The sequence below is a fragment of the Monopterus albus genome, unplaced genomic scaffold (genome assembly GCF_001952655.1).
Source record: "Monopterus albus unplaced genomic scaffold, M_albus_1.0 scaffold271.1, whole genome shotgun sequence".
In the NCBI taxonomy this organism is placed as follows: domain Eukaryota; kingdom Metazoa; phylum Chordata; class Actinopteri; order Synbranchiformes; family Synbranchidae; genus Monopterus; species Monopterus albus.
In genome coordinates, this window is record NW_018128151.1 from 526,165 (window position 1) to 549,361 (window position 23,197).

Below are 23,197 nucleotides of genomic sequence, written 5' to 3' on the forward strand. Positions count from 1 at the left end.
GTGTTTAATCTTCTATCAAGGCTTTTTCATTTAGGAAATATGAATTACTGCTGATAAAATATTCATTGGGATGTGTTATCGTTTAAAGCAAACATGTTAACAAGAATACAAGTACATGCAGTAGGAAACTGCAGAACACTGTTCTCCTGTTACAGTATATGTATGAAAGAATGAGATATGATGCACTGAATTTCAGGCCCTATGGTCACTTCATATGACCAAGTATAGATAGGCTTTATTTTAAAAATCAGTCATCGAGTCTAAGCCAAGCAAACCCTGATGACATCATTATACTTTTACTCCAATACATTTATTTGAAAACTTTAGTTACTAGTTTTTTCCCTCAGAATAAGATGAATATTACAAAATGCACTTAAATCATAAGACTTTATTGATCCTCGGTGAGATAATCACATTCTCCAGCAATACATACAGTAGAGTAATTCAAATTATAAGCATATAAGGCAGCTTACTCCTCAACACTGGCAGTGCCAAAGTACAGTAGCTTCAGTCCACTACAGTCAGATCAGGTCACAACCTCTACACAGATCCAGTGAGAACAGGATCTGAGAGCTAACATTACTTCCAGTTTTACTCAGTCTCTGGTTCTTCACAGATCCAAGCCTTCCTTTTCACAGGGACTCCATCACTGATACGCCTTTTGACCCCCTCTTCAGTCCTGGGTCTGCATTTCATGAATGTTACATTTTCTCCTCCATTTCCAGATCCTTGGAACTGGAAGGCCCTCTGAGCTGCGTCAGCTGAATGAGAGCTCCCAGAATGCCAAGCTCTTCTTCTGGGGAATTGTCTAAACCCAGAAGAAATTGCAGGATACAAACCATAGATTCCAGACATGGGTGTGACTGCTTCTGAAGTATGGTTGTCACTATACATCTGAGGTAGGACTGACTCAGACTCTGAGCAGGAGCAGGGGGATGCAGCAGAGGAGGGAAGTGTGGAGAAATTGAAAGAAAAGGATGATGGGAGGGAGACTCTTGGCTTGGTGTAAAGGAAACCTGTCTTCCTTTTTCTAACTTCTCTCGTTACCTTTCCTTCTCCCTCCAGTTCCTTTGACTTTGCTGACTCTCTGAAACTTTCTATTCTTTTCTCTTTGTTAGTGATCCACCTCTTCCTTCTCCTGGTCTGAGACTCCACTAGCTTCATTTCCAGGTCATAAACATCCTCACTTGTCTGGTTGACGCGGTCAAAACAAGACAGCAGAGCACTGACACAGGGCACCAAGCGATCCAGGTAGGGTTGGACATCGAATCCAGGCTCAGACACAGATGAGTCCTCAGACCTTACAGAGAGAGCTGAGGACAGGGGACTGGGCGAGGAAAATGAATTGGACAGGGAAGGGGAGTGGGAGGACAGGAGGGTGGAGGAGAGAGTGGAGAGACGAGATTCCTGGGAGGATCTGGAAGGAGGGATGTCCATGCCTTCAAACTTCACCCTGTGCCTGAACTGGAAAGAAAAAATAAATGTGTGAAATGACCAACCTCAATTACCCAATGCTCAGTGCACTACAACTGTCTAACCTCCTTGGCCTTGGTGAGTCCCATCCACAGCTTGAGTCTCTTGATGAAAAACTCCACCATCTCATAATCCTGTGGTTCAATGGTTGGATGGTACAGCTTAGCCCGTTCTGTCCTTCAGGACACAGCAACAGTTAGCAATGAAACTCAAGTATCTCAAGAACTATTTGATGTAGAGATGTACTGATCAAACAGATCAAAAATGAGTGGTTTTCAGCGTGGTCGGCCTTGACCAGTGACCGACTGATAACGCCAAGATATTCGATTCTGTGCCAATTCAGAGGCAGATTCAGATTCAGAGGGGTGACAGTTCATGTTGTGTACATAGTGGCACAGGCTGAAAGCATAGCTTGTGCAGCGTGTAGCATCTCACGTGCACATCGAGCGAGGCTCACGCTCATGTACTCATTTGTGTTGTGCACATCGAGCAAGGCTCACGCTCATGTACTCATTTGTGTAGATGCACTTCCATGGTTACGTGGAGGTTTATTTTTATTACGATTTTATTTTTCATTAAAGAAAAGTTACACAACTACATGCTGTCAATTATGGTTCTTAGAAAGAAAGAAAATTGGATTGGATAAATTGGAAAAATCTGAATTTGGAATCAGCCAAGAAAGCTACAATTGGTGCATCTCTCATTTGATGAAATGCATTAATGAGAATGAACTTTAACTTTCCCCTGACATTTCATCTAATGCCACCAGCAAGTGAAAATTGTCACTCATCCTGTGAAATCTAGTATGAGAACATCTACTAGATGGATTTTATCTGTCACAGCTCCCAGAGGAAGTAGAGTAATGACTTTTGTAAACCATTTGGTGATCCCCTGACTTTTCCTGCAATGCCACCACAAGGCTGAAATATGTGGCTCTGATAGAAATGTCTCAGCAATTAGTGGATGGATTTGCTGTAAATAACGGTTTAGAAATGAATGCTCATCAGGTCAAATTTTAGCCCTTGATCAACTGGTTTATGATCAAAACACCTGCAGAACTAATGTTATTCCCATCAGCATCTAGCATACAGCAGTTTTTGTTCAATTATAATCAGCAAATGTTAGAATGCTAACATGCTAAACTAAGTTAGTGAACATGCTCAATATTAGGATGTGAACACTTTCAGTTTGCACACTTTAGCATGCTGACCTTACCACTCAGCTAAAACCAAGACAGGGCCTTTGTACAGCCTCACGGACCTGGCAGTATGGCTGTAGACTCTGTATCTGAAAAACTGTTCTGCTACTTATTTACACATTTCTTAAGTCAACAAGGTTTAAAGTGAGTCACTCCACATTCATAATTTTGCAAATAACATAGATCATCAATCTTACCCACATATACACATAGGTTATATTGTGTACCTGTATGTACCAATGAGAACAGCTCCACAGAGTCTGGCCAAGAGCCAGAGACCTCCCCCCATCAGCAGTAGCCCATAGAGGGGGCCCAGTAATGGGTGAACCCTGCATACTCTTTGGAGAACCATTCGGCCACGCAGGATGGACAACACTGACACGCTGGCCTCGGGCACAGATAAGAAACCTTCCACTGAACTCGAGAAGAGCTGATACAAAGACAAAGCTATATCAAGTACACTTCTTCTTTATAAACATTCTATAAAGTTGAGCTTTTCTTTGTGTACCGTATTTCCGAGGTGAGTGCAGAGCATCAGCAGCAGCAGCAGTAAGGCGCTCAGAGCCCACAGCTCCCTCAAGGCTCTCAGCAGCACTCTGCTTATCACCACCCACCTCCGCACAAACCTTAAGGTTCTCAGCAGCTGGGACACCCAGAAGTGGAAATGAGCAGAGTTCCATTACAGTGGTAAAGCTGTGGATGACTGTTGTCTCATAACAATAAAAGCAGTGTTTTCATGTACCTTCAGAACAAGCACAGTGAGCAGGATAGCTGCACACTGAGAAGACCTTTGTGCCAGAAGGGCAGCACTGTGGAAGTTGATGAAGTCATCTGGTTTGGACCGAAGCTAGATGGTATATATCAAACAATACATTATGTTAAATAATCTTTTTTAAACTATTATTATTTTTGTTTACTACTAAGTCCAGGCAGCACATTAGTCAAAATTTGTCTCACTGAGCTTGCAAGGGCCTGCTCAGTTTACACTGATGTGGCACATAATGTCAGTGGATACAAAAAGATTTCTAGTCTTTTCTTGTTGTTGTTCACCTTGGAAACACATGAAGAGGAAAGAGACAGGAAGCGGAACTGCAGGATGGCAGTCGCCAGTGACAATAACGCCAGGAGGAGCTGGAACCAGGGTCTGAATTGATGCAGATACTGAGCATGCTCTGTAGCCATGCACCACAGCTCCCCAAACAAGATGAGGAGAGCCGAGATGAGAAGGACAACCTGCAGTACAATGCCGTATGAGTTTATCACTTCAATGATTTCTGAATCCTTTGCTTAATAATATGATGAATATCTCTTCATTAACTTTAAAAGTTACCATAAGTGCCATCTGGAGCTCCAGCCCAGAGAATGATGATGGGATGAGGAGTGGATGGATGGAGAGGAGGGGAGTTATTCTTTGCGACTGAGCCCATACTAGCTGTATGGACACACATACAAATAAACCAGATTCTCTGTGGTAGTGTGTGAAATCAACAGAAAGAGATTTAAACCTGAAAAAGAAGGAAAGATTAAAAGAACATCATTAGAAAGCATCAAATCAAAATGAGCAACTTTTAAACAGTTTTACTTAATAAACATCAACTGAGTATAATAATGTATAAAACTCAAATTAAAACACATTTGGCTTAAGTGTTAAGACCGTCCTAACAAAACCAAAAATTACACAAGAAGGAGGGTGTGTTAATATGCAAAACAGTTTGTAATCTACACAAGAAAATTACATCATATTATGCAAATAATATTTTAAGATATTGCCACATTTGTTCTCCAAAGAAAAGAAGTTGCATTATTTTGCCTTTTGGCAAGTTCTGATGGGGTGACATGCCTCATTACTTTCAACAAAGTACAGTAATTAGATACTTTGTTCATCTCAAAGGAATCAACCTCTGAACAACTGAATGGTTTTAATGAACAAATCCACTCACTGCTTCTTGCTCCAGTCTGACATGTGCAGGTCAGCAAGGAGCTGGCGTGTCATTACGCTGCTGTTTCCCAGAAGGACACCTGCCACAGGGCCGAGAGTATGTGTGTACTGCAGCTGTGGTAACCCTACGAGAGGCAGTGAAGGGTTTTGGTGTAGGTGTGGCACCAAGGTATGGTCGAGCCACCGCTCTGCATTTGACCAGCTGGATAAAAGGGGAATGAATACAAGTTTATGTATGCTGTATGTCAGAAAAGTATTAAAAGCATCACTGAGCCATAATATTGCAGTGCACAACGTGTTCTTTCATTGCAGTTACTGTAACTCAAACAATGCAGTTTATCATCATGCTGTGCTGTAAACTCAAACACTGCAGTTTATCATCATGCTGTGCTGTAAATACTCACTAGGGTAGCAAATGTGCTTTAGTTTACAGCTAAAAATAACAAATACACTGATTACTCCAGAACAACTAAATACAGTGAAAGATATATGAATGCTTTCTTTTTTCTACAGGATTCGATGATGTGCAGTTAATTTACCATAACAGTAAACAGAGTGAGAGTAAAAAACCTTTTCTTAGTTCTTCACAGTAGCCACATTCACTGAGGTTGGACAATGCAAATCCTGTGCACACTTGACCATCTTTATCAAAACAAGTCATTATATTATGTCTAGTGGAACAAGCAGAATCCTGTGCTCAAGTTTTTTTCCTCATAACACACATCACACTGTGCATGTGCCTGTGAGTTTTGGCAACACAAAGCTACTGTAGACGTTGTCCTTACTCTCTGAGTGAGCTGAGGTTAGGAGCCCCTGGGTGTGTTGTGTGAAGATGGCGTGTGACGGCAGAGTGCAGCAGTCTGCCCTGGCTCTGCTCTACGCTGTCTTGGTAGTTCACCATCAGCACCAGCAACAGAAACAACAGCTGACAAATGCAGTGCTGCAAAAAAGATGCAGAGAAAAACAAACACAAATTTGATACTTCTGGAAACAAACGACCACTAAACTTTAAAGCTTGGTTTTCCTCTCACCTTCATGAGTGATCGCAGAGCTTGGACTTTGCGGGCCTCCTCTTTAGCCTGTATCAGCCCGTAGCCACATGGTGGTCGAACCTTCCTGCAGTGCTCTCCAAACGCCCTCACCACAGTGGTCTCCCGAGCCAACTGCTCCTCCACCTCTGGATCCGCAGGCCTCCACAATGCAGTGTAGATCAAAGCTTGCACACACACCTAGGCGAGGAAATTGGAGATGTTAATCAAAGGAATTATCCACCTCAGGTCTAAGAAAGGAATTAATTGGAAGACATGTTTGAACTCACCTTGAGAGGCTCCAGCAGTAGAGCAGAGGTGAGGAAGGCACAGAGAACCGATACCAGCCACATGAGGACTACAGTTCTGGGAAAAAAGCTACCGTAGAGTCCGACCACAGCCAAACAGGCTCCCAGTAGCACTACCAATATGGGGTAGATCACACATAGTGCCCTGGGAGGGAGCAGCCAGTTGGGCTGACCTCGAGCAACACCTACAGTGGGGGAATTGAACAAGAGATACAGTCGCAAGAAAAAGTAATGGCACTATTTGCAATTTCCTGGTTTTCTGCATGAATTGGTCATGAAATGTGATCTGATCTTCACCAAGGTCACAAATTTCATCAAACACAACATTTCTAAGCCGATAAAACACAAACAGTCCTGATGTTTCATGTCTTTATTGTACAGACCCATGAAACACACAGTACAAAGTGATGGTGGGTGCAGGTCTAATCCACAGCTACAGGAAGCATTTGCTTGAGGTTAATGCTGCCAAAGGTTGTTCAACCAGTTATTAAAACACTGTTGCCATTTCCACAATCACTTTGTATGTACCACATAATTTAAATTTTAAAATAAATTCTGATGAACACATGTTGAACATGATATGCAGGATCAGTGAAAGTGTGCTTGGGTTCATCTGACAGGGCTGTAGGGAACGCATCTAACACAAAAGTGGTTGAGAATGAATGGTACCTATGCGTGTGGTAGAGGAGGAGCATGCAGAGTCAGGGGAAGGGCTTGGCAGGAAGGTGCTGGCCACTGAGTCAACAGACAAGACAGAGGGACACTTGTAGAGTCCTGTCCTATACAGCGAGGGACAGGACTGTGAATCTGGTTTGTAGACATCTGCACCATACAAAGACTTATCCTCACTCTGATCTGACCAGCTGCTGCAGAAGGTGCTCCGGCTAGAAAGTACAACACAGTAATACAGAGCGGTTTGAGCAACACAGAACTGCATGAAAGGGCATCTGCAGGATTCACAGAGGAAACGTACGTGGTAGAGAATGAGGATGTGGTTTTAGCCCCAGCCGCTGTCCGAGTTGCTGCTGGTTATATCTGCTGTGTCCTCTGCTGCTGCTATAGACATCAGGAGATCCTCCTCTGGCGCCACGGACATAAATACACAATCAGATTAGTGCATTTTCGAGAACAAGTTTCAAATTTCTGAGAGCAGCGTGGGACACCAAGAGGGTTAAGGTACTAGATTTGTCTTTTTCTCATCTATTCATTATATTTATTATATTTAACTTAATTTTACTTTAACATTTATTTTACTTTTATTGTTGTATACAAGGCTGATGGTGATTCAGGCAGAGGTGAGAAAGTTGAGCAGGAGATGAGCCCTAGTAGCCTTAAAGCAGGCAAGAGAGAGGAAAAACATATCAGTCTATTACTTGGACAGCTACCCAGACTGGATGGAAACACTGGGACACTTGTTGCACCTCAGAGAGGAAGAGAAATAAAAATAACATTAATGTTTTAATGTTTACTATTTTTAAGATTCTTTGACAGGTTAATGTGTCTGCGTATCACTTTGTGATGGGTTGGACATACTGTATTTGTATGACAGAGTGATGTGTTGCTTGTTACATTTTAATCAACTTAATGGTCTTTTAGCATGTTTGTGATATTTGGAGGTATCATTAATTAGAGACAGGTGTCAAGAAGGTAGTGTTTGCTCATTATTAATGTCCATCATCATGTGAGCTGCTGTTATGTCACTTGCATGTTTATTAAACTTATTTGTTTTATTTTTATGGCTTCTGAACAGGTCACCAAGTGTGACCTCTCTAGGTTCAAATACAATGGTGTCTATTGCACCGGGAGTCAAAAAGAGAAAGGTAGGGTAGAGTGTGTTTAGACCAGAAGGTGCTTATAGACAGTATAAAAGATGTTGCAGGAGCTCTGTCCACTGCTCTGCTTTGTGAACCAGAAATGGAGATAATGCCATTTGCCTTTTGCAATAATTGTATGCCTTGCTTCAGACCAAAGAGACTTTGAGTGTTTTTAGCAGAAGATTAGGGGACCATCACTAGTGTGTGCCTGACCAATACTGGCCCAGGTCAGGTTCCACAACAACAGGACTTCTGACTTTAACTGTTTCTTACCAGACAGAGTCAGAAATGTTGTCAGATTGCATTTGTGAACTTGAACCAGGTTTGCGTTTTCAGTGACGATCTCCTGGCTCAGTGCAGTAGGGGAGTAATTAGAGTCTGAAGTGTCTTTTGAATGGGGATATTTGCAAGGTGAAGGGACAGGAGCAGTGGGTTTGTCAGGAGAGAAGGGAGACGCCAGGCACAGCTGCATAAGGGCCTTTTTTCTCTTTAGCGGGTGTGTAGTACCCAGAGCAGAAGAAGCCTTGCAGAGGTCATGGTCTGGGGTCATCCTGCTGGAATATGAGCTCACTGGTCGGTTAAGGAGGCTGTCACAGGATGGCCATGCTACCACACCTTTGTCGTGACATGCTCCATCTGGCTGGGGCACCAAGCCAGAGGCAGCCCAGAAGTCCAACATACTGGAGTCTAATGCCTTGCTATCCAGTAACTAGAGACAATCAAAAGAACAATCAGAATGTGATTCCAAGAAATGAGATAGGAGCAGAAGAACAACTGCTAGTATGTGTGCATCAATATTTGTGTGTGTGTGTGTTCTCACAGATGTAGGACTGTCACGGACTGGGCTGGAAGAGTCTGACAGAGACAGGAAGGAGGGGCCGGACAGCTCTGATTGGCCAAGGTAGACGTCCATCTCCACAGAGTGACAAACAGGAGAAGGAGGAACCGACATGTCCACAGTTACCTGGGTTAAAAAGCCAATAGATTATTACAACAAACTGTTGCATGTTATAGTTTGGAGACATCTAGAAACCATATTAAGGTTGTCTCTAAATCTTTGCCCTCCCTAGCTACATACATGAGAGGGTCAGAATATTAGGAACACCTCTGAATAGAATGTAGTCCAGTACAACATCACCTTTAACTATGACTTCAATAATACACATATAAATAAACTTATACATGTATGACAATTGCACCAAAAACTGAAACAATTTGAACTTCATAAACACAGATGTTAAGGCAGAAATGTTGCACTGAACAACATACAATTGTACAGGTGTACCTATTAAAGTGGCCTGTCCCCGTATGAGGACAGTGCTTTTCAGCAGAAAAATGTATTCTGAAAATAAATCAGCTTTAAGTTGTGTGAGTTACCTGACTGTGAGTTTGTCTAAACAGGAAACAAAGAAAACACTGGAGAGGAAACACCAGCAGGGCAAGAATCATCCCCACGGCAACCATCTCCACGTTAACCAGCAGCTGGGCTGACACTGGACCACTTATGCAAAAGCAACACACAGTTTCAGCGTTAGCTGTGCAAAGCTTCTGACACACTGCTGCTGTATTCACTTAAATAAACTTACTTGCAAAAAGTATAACATCCCCTTGAATGGGCAGTTAATGAATGAATAATTAACTAATTAATACTACAAAACATTGCTATATATGCAATTCAACACTACATACTACTTTATCTAATATTTGTTACAATGCTAATTCCCTGCCATTAGAGGATTTTAGGCCTATAAGCCATCTTACCTGTACCCCTTTGAGCCCACAGCCCCATACCACAGAGCCCCCAGTGCAAGGTAGAGGTGCAGCATGAGGGCACTGCAAGTTACCCTCTGACCCCTGGTGAAATGACTGTGAACAGGACGTTCCCATAGTGACAGCCACATGTGGCGTTCCATCATCCCATACATCAGCTGCAAGGTGAGGACCCTTCGGAACTGAAAAAGTTCCTCAGGACCTGAGGAGGATAAATTCAAAGGTTGAAAGAAAAACACACTTGGCACAGCCACCAGATGTCATTTTTAACAAAAGATGGATGGGAATGAAGGTCACTGTTTGGTTGTATGGGACTGTGACAAAAAAAAGCCAGAACTGAGAGTTGCTTTGCTTGTTTTTCATGTAGAATCACAAGAAAAAAAGATGATTTCCACTGAACACAAACTGCCATTTACCAGTTCTTTATGCTAGAAGAATACCAAATAGCATGACATGTGGTAATGAGATGTTGAAAGTCATATGTATAGGCTTACATGAGGCTAGAACTTCCTTCTCCACAGTGCTGTTCTTTGCATTCTCCACAGAGAGCCAATCATCCAACAGGAAGAAGAACATGTGGTCTGTCTGAGGGTCCCACACCACCACATGCTGAACGTACCAGGATGGGTCGAGACCTGCATTTACAAATATGATATCCCCATCACAGCTGCACTGATTCAGTGAGCAGGGGGTTTGAGCCTTTGCTTAATGACATAGTTACCGATGGACTCGAGTTGTTTCCGGGATGAGAATTGGGATTTTACATCTACATGTAGCAGGATGTGATTATAAGTACACAGACCTGCTGATACCAGTTTACCATGTACCTGTGTTGTCATGCCAGATGCGAATTTTCCAAACTTCCCCCAGACTCTCATCTGTCTCCAGGTGAAACTGGTCCAGGCTGCCACGCTGAAATGCTCCGTCCCTCTGCAGATGGCGAGAGCCGCTCTTGGTCATGCCATAAAGACTGATGCCAACATGTGCGGTGGTGCCTGATTAATCAGTACAGTTACATCAGTTTGAGGTTTCAGAAATTCAAGCATGATAATGCCTTTATTACTTATATTTTATGTCCACTTATTTTACAAAGATCAGCCCTAACATTATGACCACCTGCCTAATTCTATGTACACAGGAGTCAATGTGGCAGTTGGTGGCACTCATGTCACTCTGTAGCTCACTGTGCATCTTCTGTCAATCTGTTTGCTTCCATATTTATACTGTCAGGAAGAGCACAGATGTGTCGACCATTCAGTGAAAAGCATATGTAAAAGGAGTGAAGCCTGTGGTCATGAGGACGAGTTAGAGATAATGTTTTAGACACATTCAACAGCCTCCCCACTCTAGGGGTGATATCACCACTACAGCCACTGAATCTTTCTCTTCATAGAGACCAATGTACAGTATATCTCATCATGAACCATTTTAACAAAGATTCAAACAAAATGGAATCTTTTGTTAAAAGTTTAATCTACAGTAGGTCAACCTCATCATCAGCTAACTGTGGGCGTCCATGACCCTGTCGCCTGTTTGTCCTTCATCAGACTCTGTTGGTAGCTACTAACCACTGCAGACACTGAATCTTTCTCTTCATAGAGACCAATGTACAGTATATCTCATCATGAACCATTTTAACAAAGATTCAAACAAAATGGAATCTTTTGTTAAAAGTTTAATCTACAGTAGGTCAACCTCATCATCAGCTAACTGTGGGCGTCCATGACCCTGTCGCCTGTTTGTCCTTCATCAGACTCTGTTGGTAGCTACTAACCACTGCAGACCAACAACACCCACCAAGACCTGCAGTGTGGGAGATGCTCTGACCCAGTCATCAGGCATCACAGTGTGGCCCTTGTCAGAGTCACTCAGATCCTTACACTTGCCTATTTTTCCTGCTTCCAACACATCAACTTCAAGGACTGAATGTTCACTTACTCCCTAATATACCCCACACACTGTCATGTGCCAATGTAATGAGATAATCAATGTTATCAGCTTCACATGTCAGTGGTCATAATGTTATGGCATCAGTGCACATCTCTGTGAACTTTTCCTTGGCTGACCTGCTCCTTGCTTCCAGCCAGTCTTGACCAGCACTCTGTAGTGGTACAGCCCCGGCCGCCCACACAGAGGAACCAGGCTCAGCCTCAGGCTGTCTAAGTGGTCCAGTTTATGGGCCATGAGCCCCACCAGCAGGTGAGTCAGAACCAGGATAGCACACACAATCCCCACCACCAAGTTACGCATGGGCCCGTCTGACTGCAGAGATACAACATGGACAGAGGAATAATGAAAAAAGCATTGAGAAGTTGCAGTTGAGAAATAGAGTGAGTTTATTCCTTGGTCAAGTGTTTGCAGTGTAACAATAAATGCTTTTAAAAGTATACACTGAATAATACAATGACGTTATGTTCTCACATACCGGTGGCAGCAGAACAACAGCCCCAGGATGAACAAACAAACTGGCCCCAAATATGGTGAGGTGCTGGGTGAGACAGCGTGCCTTGTGGAGTGTGCTGCCCTCTAGAGGTTGTAGGCCCTCACTGCTCCAGCGCTTCTCCTTCACACTGTAGTACTGGCACAGAGAGCTGAACGCAAGCACTGACGCATGGACAGGACCGCTATCAGCCAGAGATGAGGTCAGGTTGACAAAAAGAGTCTTGTATGTCCTGTTTACACTGTTGTGAAAGAAAAAAAAAATCAGAGAGTAAAGTATTCATCAAAACAGGCAATCAAACCGAGTACTGGGTCACAGAAAAGAGCCATGACTCACAGTGGAGACAGGAAGATAGTCTCCTCTGTGGAGGTGGCTGGAGTAGAGAGAGTGAGAGCCCACTCTCTCACTAGGGAATCTTGGGATGCATTAGGCCCCAGCACTGTAGAGCTCACTTCTATCTTGACATGTCCCAGTGTCACTGGAGTAGCTCCTACATGCATAATGCAGTTTGAAAACAGTTGTCTTAATTTAAAATTCATGCAAAAACTCAGATAAACAGCAAAGTTAATGAATTAATAATTGTATAGGCACTGCATGATCGAGCTTAATAACAGTCTGACAAGTGACTTTAGACAGCTGACATGCCCCAGAACTGTTAAGAAAAACAGGGAAGCCAGTCTGTTTGCATTCATAGTGATGAACATTTCTCACTATAATGAGAACAGTGAGAAAATACTGAAGAGTTACAGTACATGCCAAACATGCAGCAACGCACCAACAAGGAAAGAAGAAGACTGCAATCATGTAACCTGTGCTTGAATTAAAACAATTTGGATGTAACTGCATAAACTCTATACAGATCTGAGGATTTATAAATGTACATTCAGACTTTCTAAGTATTATAAGTAAAAACACATGAATATAAAAGTTTCGATCGGAGGCTTGTATAAGGAACCAAGTTCTACTTTGTCTGGCTTCACTGAGCCTAACAATGGCCGCCCTGTGGATCATGAAGCTGGTTATCAGCTGGTTCTTTTAAGTCTGGATGTGATATACTCTAACTCCTAATATGATATGGGATGAAACTGTGCCACCAGCTGGTAGGGACACTTTCCAAATAGAAAAGTGAGGCTAAGGCTATAAACAGGTGTAGAAATTATTATATATTGCCTTTAGTTTAGAGTGAGGTTTTTGTTTTGTCTGATGATGAACTATTATGGATATCTGATGCACATAAAAATGTTATAGTAATATCAGACTGTCTCTGCTGCCAGATGAGAAAGAGGCAGAAAAGTAGATACTGTAATGGCTGACTAAAATGTTGGTTTATATTCATAGGGAAGATTTAATACTGTGTGCATTTTGTTTTTGAAAAATTACATCAGATGGGTTTGTTTTTATTTTCAGTTATCATCACAGAGTCTCCTCATATTAATCTGGGCTGCAGTGGTAGAACAAGAGTGTAATAGCATCAAGCCTGGCAGGCAACAATTAAAATGCAGCTATAATCCCAATTATGTGCTTTAGTGCGATCATTTGTCACATTATTGTCAACTCTTGTCTATGTCAGGATCCTATAGGATATTCCCAGTGATCTCGTGGATTGCTATTGAAGGTTTTGGTCTGATCCTCAGTCTGCAGCACAGGCTCCCACCATTTAAAAGTGAGCCACCTTCATGATACCAGAAACCCTGAGTTAAACCAGAAGATAGCTGGCGAATCCACAAATGTTGCTTCATGGTACAGGCCCTCGGAGAAAGCAGAACAAGTCTAAAGAAAGCAAAATAATCGACTGTACCTGAAGCAAGGCTGAAGTTGAAGGAAATGTATAACCCTGCGTTTTCATCCAGGTCGTCCATGACTTTTACTGTGAAGTTCAACTGTCCTTTACTGGGGAGTGTTACAGTAAGACCTGTCCCATTCCCAGCATCACCTGCCCTACCATCTCCACCCCCACTGCCCAAAGGGTTCTTGTTGGGCAGGGTGAGAAGTATGGCCTGTTCAGGGTCCAGATTTTGGATGAATATGGGCTCACCTTGGGGAGTGGTGAGCTCCATGGCAACCAGACTGGTAGTGATTGGAGAGTTGGCTGCAGTTCGCAGAGGGTTGGACTCTAGAGCTCCTTCCATACTAAACATTACCTGCACCACCTCAGCCCTCTGACTCTGCAAGTGGGCAGTAAGGGAGGTGGGAATACTAAACCGACATGAGTCTGATCTGTCTGTCCATGATGTCTGAGAGGACATTTGGTTTTGCTTGGACTGGTTTGACTGCTGAGTGCAGAGGAGGTCAGAGGGGTCTCCCTGGAAACCAACTGCCTTGACATAAGGGGTGGAGAGAAAGAGGGGGGCCTCGCCATGAACACGTGAACGCATCAGAGAGCGCATGACCGCCCCTGTGTGCCCCAGCGCTGTCAGGGTGATTGTGGAAGCTGACTGCAAAGTGCTTGAGTAGGCTGGGTGAGAAGTGGAAGCACTGCCTGCTTCAGACACAGCAGCCAGGGAGCTACCTGCAAACACAGAGAACAGGGAAGATTTCTGTTTTGTAAAGCACAACCAGTAGGTAACAGTCTGGAGCAGAAAATGGTGGATGACCAGCACCTATGATGTTAAGGATGTTCCTTCCTGTGTCAACAGCTGACAAAACACCTGGAATCATCTCTTCCTCCATCACACGGATCATCTTTCCCACAGCCTTCAGAACCTTCTCCTGACAGCTTTCACATACCAACTCACTAGGAACAGCCTGGAATGAAAAAAGAAACAAGACATTTTGACATAAGTGAAGGTGGAACTGTGACTTACTTGAAAATAGAGCAAATTTTGAAGCAAATGTCGGAATGTATGGTCTGTTTGTTGGTCTGTATTTGCATGTATGAGTACAAGCTTTCACAGGAAAATGCTTTAATACAAACACAATACTTAAAGCAAGGGTTCAACATCTTGGAAAATACACTAACTCGCCCTTTGGGGGAGATTTGAAGAAGATTGATACCATGCTCAAATCAGAGCAGCCAGCATCTAGTTAGCCTAGTGTAGCGCAAACACTGGAAACCTGGCTCTGTCCAATATACAGTGCCTTGCGAAAGTATTCGGCCCCCTTGAACTTTGCGACCTTTTGCCACATTTCAGGCTTCAAACATAAAGATATAAAACTGTAATTTTTTGTGAAGAATCAACAACAAGTGGGACACAATCATGAAGTGGAACGAAATTTATTGGATATTTCAAACTTTTTTAACAAATAAAAAACTGAAAAATTGGGCGTGCAAAATTATTCAGCCCCCTTAAGTTAATACTTTGTAGCGGCCAACACAAACTAGACTTTTTCAGTAATTTGTTGCTTTGCTTTCCTTCATCAAAAGGACCTAAACAATTGTTAACCTCAGCTCGAAAATGATTTTCAGAACTCAAGTATGTTTAATCTGTACATAAAAGTGTAGAAACTACAAATTGTTGTTTTAGAAGAAATCAACTTGCCAGCTGCTTCTTGCCAGGCAGTCGACAGTAAGTTACTGTGCCTAGCCAAGCAGCAGGTCATCCTTGTGTAAAAAATGTTTTTTTTTTCTTTTTCGCTAAAGTTTCTGTTTGGTATTTACAAAATAAAACATGTTAATTCATGAGCTTTAAATGTCCTGGTTAGGAGGATTTTATTTCTTTCAGACAAAGCCACACTAGATGTCTCCTTCTGCCTCCAGCCTCGATGCTAAGCCAAATGGCCTCTGGCTGTAGTATAGCTTCATATTTAACAAAACAATGTGGTACTGATATTCTCAACTTACTCTAAATGTTGAACTATTCATTAAAATTTCAGAAGATAAAGATAAGAAGAAACATTGGATGGTGATTACTTACAGTGGACTGAGCTAAAGCTGAGCTAATCTGATCAACCTCCATTAAGGAGGACACACGGAGTGAGGCCAGGGCTTGGGTCACATTTCCTCTGATCTCCCTCCTGTCCGTCAGCTCCCTGATACTTTGTCCGAACTCCATCTGTGGACAGGGGGGTTAAACTCACAGGCCAATACTCAGTCTTCTCTTATTCTCCAAACAGCAAAATGTCATTTCATGCACTGGCAAATTACAGTAGATGTGCTGCTGACACACTACCTGATTGAGCTGGCTAGTGAGGGCGATGGAATAAGGGATGATCTCCTGAGGGTTGCCGTGCTGGACCAAAGCCCACAGTTTTGTCTGGCTCTCGTTTCTGAGCCACTGACTGGCAGCTTCATTTCTTGCCGGATTTTCAACAGTCAAGTTTCTGGGTAGAGTAAAAATCAAGGGAAATGTGCACCTACTAAAATGTGACATGTGGCATAATGTCTCAAACGGTTTTCCTAACCACTCGCTGAAAAAGGAGTATGGTGACAGGTGCTGCATTTAACAACTAACAGCAATGTGATATTTATTCCAGCTGCCTCAAAACGTTACCTGATCAGAGCAATGGCCTTTGCCCCCAGATGGTCTTCTACCAGCAAAGTAACTGTGATAACTGACATGTTATTTTCTAGCCTGGGACTTCCCATTGGAACCAGGCTGCCGAATGTTGAACGAATGCCCCTAGGAAGAAATGACAGTTGGACAAACCAAACACAATCACCTTACATGATGACAAGCTGGTCAGGAAGCAACTTCAAATGATACTTTTAAATGAGGTTTAATACTTAGGTCAGGACTTTGTCTACTACTACTACTACTACTACTATCTGTAAGCTGAGGTTTGTATGCACCTGTACAGAATGAGCACCGGGCACACATTACTAATGGGCTGGCATGGTGCCACCTGGAAGGTATAGATCAGCTGAGAGGCCTCACTTTCATCTTCCTGCCACCCTGGCAAAAGAAAACAGATGCTAGTAAGACACAGTCAAATACAGTTAATGAGCAATAAACTGACTACATGTGCACTCTAAATTCATTTAATTAACTTTATTAAGGAGTAGGATGGTTTACTCTTCTCACTTGTCAAATAAAAAAGCCTGCATGATGATCTCTGTTTAAAGTGACAAACACATTGATGCAATTTGGATTTTATGACACTTTTGTTAATACCACAGTGTTACCCGAGCAGTTGTAGGTGACCACCGTCTCCAGCAGACGTATATCTGACTCTGGACTCAGATCACACAGGCCTCCGTGTGGTGGATTGTTAGGTAGTACTGCCAGGCTGGTGCTGCCCCACTGGCCTCTGCCAGGCTGGGATACATTGAGGGTGAAGGTGTAACGCAGGCCTGGCTGCAGGACACCTGAGCGCACCACCAAGTTAGGGGAATGTCTTCCTGTAGACGTAGAAACCTCATCAAGGTCAAGGATCATGCCGGTCTCGCTTTCAGAAATCCATTCGTACTGCAAGAAGACAAACACGTGAATCATAACAACATCAAATGTTTTATTGTCTGTGTATTTGTATATTTGTTGGCTTGCAGATAAACCATTGGATTGTTATTTTATCTACCTCATTAAGCACAACAAATTTTGGATTTATATTAAAATATTCAATAAGAAATTAATTCTCTGAGCAGATAAACACAAAAATTAGAGGGTGCATTGATGTGTACTGATCTCAGCTACAAATGAACTTTCCAAAAAGGCTTTAAAGTAAGCCATTGTAATTTCATGTCAAATTTTGAAGAAATAATATGTTTCTTTACCATTACTTTGAACATTTGGGTGTTCTTCACAAGACATCGGTTTAAGATGAACTGAAATATTTAGAACTGACTGGACAGTTACCTGAGCCTGGTCATCACAGTGTCCACACTGTCCGGCAAGAATGACGGGGCTGGTGTAACTGATGTGGTGAAGAGAGGAGAGGCCAGAACAGGATACACACTCCACAGTTACAGGAAGCACCGGAGCTTCAATCACAGTCACCTACAGATAGGAGACAGTGGTGGAAGAGGTACTCACTTATTAACGGTAGCAATATCACAGTGTAAAAATACTCGGTTACAAGTAAAAGTCCTACATTAAAATGTTACTTAAGTAAAAGTGCAAAGGTATTGGCATGATTATGCAGAATTTCACAATCTACATAAATTGTATAATATTATTTGATTATAGTTGTTGATGTATTATTGTGTATATCACAATGGTAGTGGTAGAGGTTTTACCTTATATGCTTATATACTTGAAGTACTTTACATACTACTGGGTAGATTTGGAATTTTACACCAAAGGCCAATAAAGTGATTATACTGTATTTTGTTTTATTAATCTCATTCAGAAAATGAACTACACTAGTAACTCAAGTTATCAAATAAATGTAATGAGTACAAAGTACAATATTTTTCTGAAATGTAGTGAAGCATGAAGCAGCAGAAAATGAAAATACTCAAAGTTGTACTTAACTACAACACTTGAATAGATGTATTTAGTTACCTTCCGCCTCTGACAGGAGACAGGTAGAGGTGTGTGTGAGCACCAAAGTCAAGCCATTCATTTGCCAGATGATGTACTTACTTTTTATTTCCATTTTAAACTTACTGTTCTACAACATTTGAGAGGAAAATGTACTTTTTAATCCACTACATTTATTTTACTTTATTGTTCACATTAACGTTTTACATAAAAACATACAGTAAGCTTATAAAATAGCACACACTCTTAACAATTATGCCGATTACACAAGTAGTAACCCACTTGTTCGGCTTGTGACCCCCCTTACACCTTTCAGATGTCTATAGGTTGTTAGCGCTTCCACCATCGAGACACTTCCGGATTGGTATAATTGGAATAATTGTTTGAGGCTCATACAGTACTTCACAAGAAAGAAAAGCTTTTAAATAAATAAATACAAAGCTAAGTAACATAACTCGTTTTACCTCTGCCAATTAATACGTCGAGCCTTTACAGGGTCCTAGAATTTAAAAATTCTTTGAGGAAGATCACTGTGATCCATATTGTGTGTGCTTTATGTGACTAAATTGAATGATGAGCCAATTCCAAGCTTTTTTTTTTTTCACAAATGTTTTATTTATAAAATAATATTCACTACCAATGGCTCTTCTCAGTGGAACTGCCCAAGAACAATAACAAAACAGTGAAAAACAAGTACAAACATAAATCAGGTGAGAGTGGTGAGATTTTGGGAGATACTTACTGTTTGACTGACAGACACAGGTCTCCTCCCTGTCTTGCGCACAGTGAGGGTGAAAACGTAAACTGTTCCAGGACGCAGCCGAGTACTGAGTACAGCTGTTCTGCTGCTGCTGCTCCCAGTAGGCTGCTTTAGGGAATGAGACTCTGTGGAATTCTGCAAAGACCAACAAACATGTAAGAGAAATGAAACAAGAATTAATACAACTCCCTCCTACTTTGGAATTTAGTTTTAATTTCTTATACTTCTTTAATGAACTCATAACAATAAGAAATAACACACTTTCATTACCCTAAGGTTATTGCAACATCAAGAGACCTTTACCGCTGTGATGAAGGTCCAGTGATACTGCAATGTATCCTCCACTCCTGGCTCTACATCAGGGTCACGGGACTCAGATCCGTCCAGGATGAGGTCGCTGAAGCTGGGCCACAGTCTGTGTGAGCCTCCTTTGATGACAGCTACCAAAGGGGAGTGGACGACTGTGATGTTTGCCTTTCGTTGAACAAATAAAGGACTTCCATGGAGTGAAACCATGAATACTAGGCAATACTGTCCCACACTGAGAGTACGCTTCGGGAGTAAGAGCCCTGGTGAAGTTGCATCCACCTGACTACTAAGAATGACTTTGTTCCCTGAGAAATCTATGTTGCCACTGGTACAATCTGAATCCCTGAAGATCTCCCATAGGTACATGGCCTTGTAAGCAGAGCAGCTGATGTGCACACTTGCTTCAAAGAAACTCGGTCTACACCTGAAGATAGTAGACTGGCCTTGAACCAGGGAGACCTGAGGGCTGGAACACTGGAGCTCCTCCACCTTGATGTGTAGATGTGTGGACACGTGGCTGACGCTGTTGAGTACTTTGACCGTGACACTGTATTTCCCAGGAATATAATACGTATGATTGACTGTACTTGATTCTGTCATCAGTAGTTCAGTGGAATCTCCAAATTCCCAGAGGTATCTGAGATTACTTCCTCCACTGACTGTGGCAGAAAACCTCACAGCGTGTCCAACAAATATTCTCTCTGAATGACAGACAAATGTGATCTTGTTAACAGGCCACTCCACTGTAACAGTCTCATTAAGTGTGTGGGAGCAGATTCCATTGCTAGCTACCACACTGACAGAGAATGATCCACTCTCTGGTGGAGTAAAGAGCAATTCTTGGCCAGTGAGCCATGTGGGCTCCGACCCCACCATGTGAAATTTCCACATGTAGTTAACTGGAAACCCACTTTCAACTTCTGCCTTCAAATGAATTCCTTTCAGTGCCTCTAGAGCAGTGGAACAGCAGTTTACAAGTCGAAAACCTTGAATGTGCTCAATGACAAATATGCTCGATGACACCTCTGTACTACTGACCTGGTTCCAAGCTTTCACTGTAACTAGATGCCTTCCAACTGGAAGGCTTGATGTGATGAACTGCCCTTCAAGAATGCTTTGACTATAAATCCAGTCTTTGTTTCTAAATGTTATAACAAAGCTTATGTTGCTTCCTTTGGAGACTGTTGGAATAAAAGTCACATTTTCTTCAGTGCACAGGGACATTTTGCTAATGTTCAGCTGAAGACCTTCAATTCCATCCTGGACAGTGACGCTGTGGGAAACCGCTTGCCAATTTATCCAGTTGGACACATTCAAAGACACTTGATAGATGCCAGCATGTGGAAAAGTGTAGGTAAAGGTCTGATTAGTAGCATCAAAGATCCTGGTTTGGGCACGTCTAACTTCCCATTCCCAGTGCATATCACTTCCCTTATGGACAAGTCCACAGAGTGAAACAGCAGCACTTGTACTGATATAAAATGGATGTTTCATTTCTTCAATTGCAAAATCCACCTCTTGGACCTCCTCCTGGACTACAAACTGTGTGGTGTCCGTGCTCTGGCTGAGCACATTCTCAACAGAAACTCTGACAAGACAGTAGCCCAAACTTGTAAAAGTATAGAGAAGAAAGGGTGCGTGTGTCTGCAGGGGTGATGGATCTGTGCCCACATACCAAAGGTACTTGAGATCTGACCCGGTAACCACAGATACAGAGATATTCACTAATTTGCCTAATGTCACAGTGTTTGATTGTGTTGTAATGTGTGCACTTGTTACACGCTCTACTGCCACTAAAGAAACAATGCTGGTGGCCTCACCCAGCTTGTTTGAGGCTCTTAGCTGAACTGAGACCTCACCGGGGGTTTCAGCCAACAGATGAAAAAGCTCTCCGTCACCAGAAATTGGTAGTTTTATTTCATTCTGTGGGACAAGCCAGTGATATGTGACATTAGAGCCTTTGGTGATTGAAGCAGTAAACAGCAGTTTCACTTGAGTCGGTACGTATTTCATGTTTGTCAGGCTCTGACATTCAATTTGAAGACCCTGTATTCGTTCAAAGACCTCAATCATAATAGCTGCCTCCATTCTGCTCACCAGGTTCTGGGCTGTAACCCTCACTTGATACACTCCTGGTTTGGGAAAAACAAATCTTGACTGACAGGTCCCCTGTTTGGATATAGTTGTATTATCCACTGTCCAATAGTAACTGGTGTTACTGAGAGCACTGCTAACTGCTGTTATAAGAGTTTCTTCTCCTACTACAGCATAAGGTTGGTTGGTGTGAAGTGAAAGGTCTGAAACAGGAAGTACAACTTTCACTTTCAGGGTCACAGAGTCCCGGCTGACTGTGTTAAATGCTGTGGCGGCGACTGTGAACTGGCCTGTTGAAGTAAAGACATGTGACACATTTAGCTTCTGCTCCACCGGAGAGCCATCCCCAAAGTCCCACAGCATGGATACGTTGCTTCCAGCGCAACTGGCAACCCAAAATGACACTACTGTATTGACTATCAGTGTATCACTTCGACTATCATGCACCACAGAAAGCTTACTGACAGGTTTCTGAATGATGATACTAGTCGTGGCTGTTCTGCTGCTGACTTTATTACTTGCTGTTACTGACACATCTTCAACACCTTCATCTTTAAAGACAAAACACTTCTGAGAGTTTTCTACCTTGGCAGCGAAACTAGAGGATTTGCTAAACCACTTAAAGTGGTAACCTGTTATCTGTTCAGGGGAAACTAACACCCTGAAGCATACCTGTTCTCCTACTGCCACTACATCCGGAGATGACTTTAACACCATGCTGGCTATTGGTGCTTCAACACAGATATTTGTACTAAATGAAACAGATGTAACAGAACTAAACACAGTCAGAGTAACATTAAAAATCCCTTGACTTGGAAATGAATGCACAACACTGGACTCTCCTGTTGCTACAGCCAAAGGTGATCCATCTCCAAACTGCCAATGGAAAGTCAGAATGGATGCGTTCCTGTTCACCAGAGCAGTAAGCTGAGAGTCCTTTCCATTTATGATGCATTCTGTAGGGAGAATTCCACTAACAGCCAAACTATAGACCTCTACATTGATAGACTGATGAGCTTTGCTGACAGAATTCGAGACAGTTACATCTACTCTATAATTCCCTGGAGACTTATAGATGTGGGAGATGGAACCATCTCTATGGTTTTCCTGCAGAGACCCATCACCAAAGTCAAAATTCCAGATAAGATTGGTACCAGTGGCAACTTCAGCTGAGAACTCTGTAGCAGAGCTTAGTTCACTGGGTCCACTGTAGCTGACAGTTAATCCAGAGATTTCCTCCAAGACTTCCACTATGAGCCAGGTGCTCAGCAGAGTAATGGTGTTGTTGGCACAAAGTGAGACATTATAAACCCCAGCATATCCAAAAGTGTGGTTGACTCTATAGTTGAAGCCTTGGACGATTTTCGAGCCGTCACCAAAATCCCATGTATAGAAAACAAAATCAGTGGAAGGTTCTGTAGATGCTTCCAGAGGGAGAAACTGTTTAACAGCATGCACTGGGGAGGAGGTGGAAATGTGGATGTGACTTAACTGAGGACGGACGTTTATCTTCATAGATGTGTGAGTGCTGTCATACTGGTTGACAGCTTGAACATGAAGTGCATGGTCACCTGCAGTGCACAAAATACAGTTAAATGGATTTTACCTTGGTAGCCTGAATAGTAAGTACACAGCAGTATCTACTACAGTGTCATTGTTGATACTACCACCAGATGCCGCCAGTGTAAAGAATTCAAAATCTTTT

At 42.5% G+C, this 23,197-nt stretch overlaps 1 protein-coding gene across 1 annotated transcript in view; it reads right to left on the bottom strand.

The window, feature by feature from the left end:
• Positions 1–499: 499 nt before the first annotated feature.
• Positions 500–23,197, bottom strand: part of pkd1b (polycystic kidney disease 1b) — a 29,377-nt gene continuing 6,679 nt past the window's right edge. The window contains 32 exon segments of the mRNA XM_020622019.1: positions 500–1,464; positions 1,539–1,650; positions 2,899–3,085; positions 3,180–3,381; positions 3,722–3,904; positions 4,002–4,176; positions 4,612–4,812; positions 5,396–5,550; positions 5,642–5,839; positions 5,929–6,131; positions 6,616–6,830; positions 6,920–6,952; positions 6,954–7,026; positions 8,034–8,469; positions 8,581–8,724; positions 9,138–9,261; positions 9,522–9,732; positions 10,025–10,165; positions 10,358–10,525; positions 11,597–11,792; positions 11,956–12,211; positions 12,307–12,460; positions 13,769–14,479; positions 14,571–14,715; positions 15,825–15,962; positions 16,080–16,230; positions 16,401–16,529; positions 16,700–16,802; positions 17,033–17,315; positions 17,703–17,843; positions 19,072–19,224; positions 19,393–23,063. Coding sequence (XP_020477675.1) covers positions 592–1,464; positions 1,539–1,650; positions 2,899–3,085; positions 3,180–3,381; positions 3,722–3,904; positions 4,002–4,176; positions 4,612–4,812; positions 5,396–5,550; positions 5,642–5,839; positions 5,929–6,131; positions 6,616–6,830; positions 6,920–6,952; positions 6,954–7,026; positions 8,034–8,469; positions 8,581–8,724; positions 9,138–9,261; positions 9,522–9,732; positions 10,025–10,165; positions 10,358–10,525; positions 11,597–11,792; positions 11,956–12,211; positions 12,307–12,460; positions 13,769–14,479; positions 14,571–14,715; positions 15,825–15,962; positions 16,080–16,230; positions 16,401–16,529; positions 16,700–16,802; positions 17,033–17,315; positions 17,703–17,843; positions 19,072–19,224; positions 19,393–23,063 — 10,265 coding nt within the window. The 3' untranslated portion in view covers positions 500–591.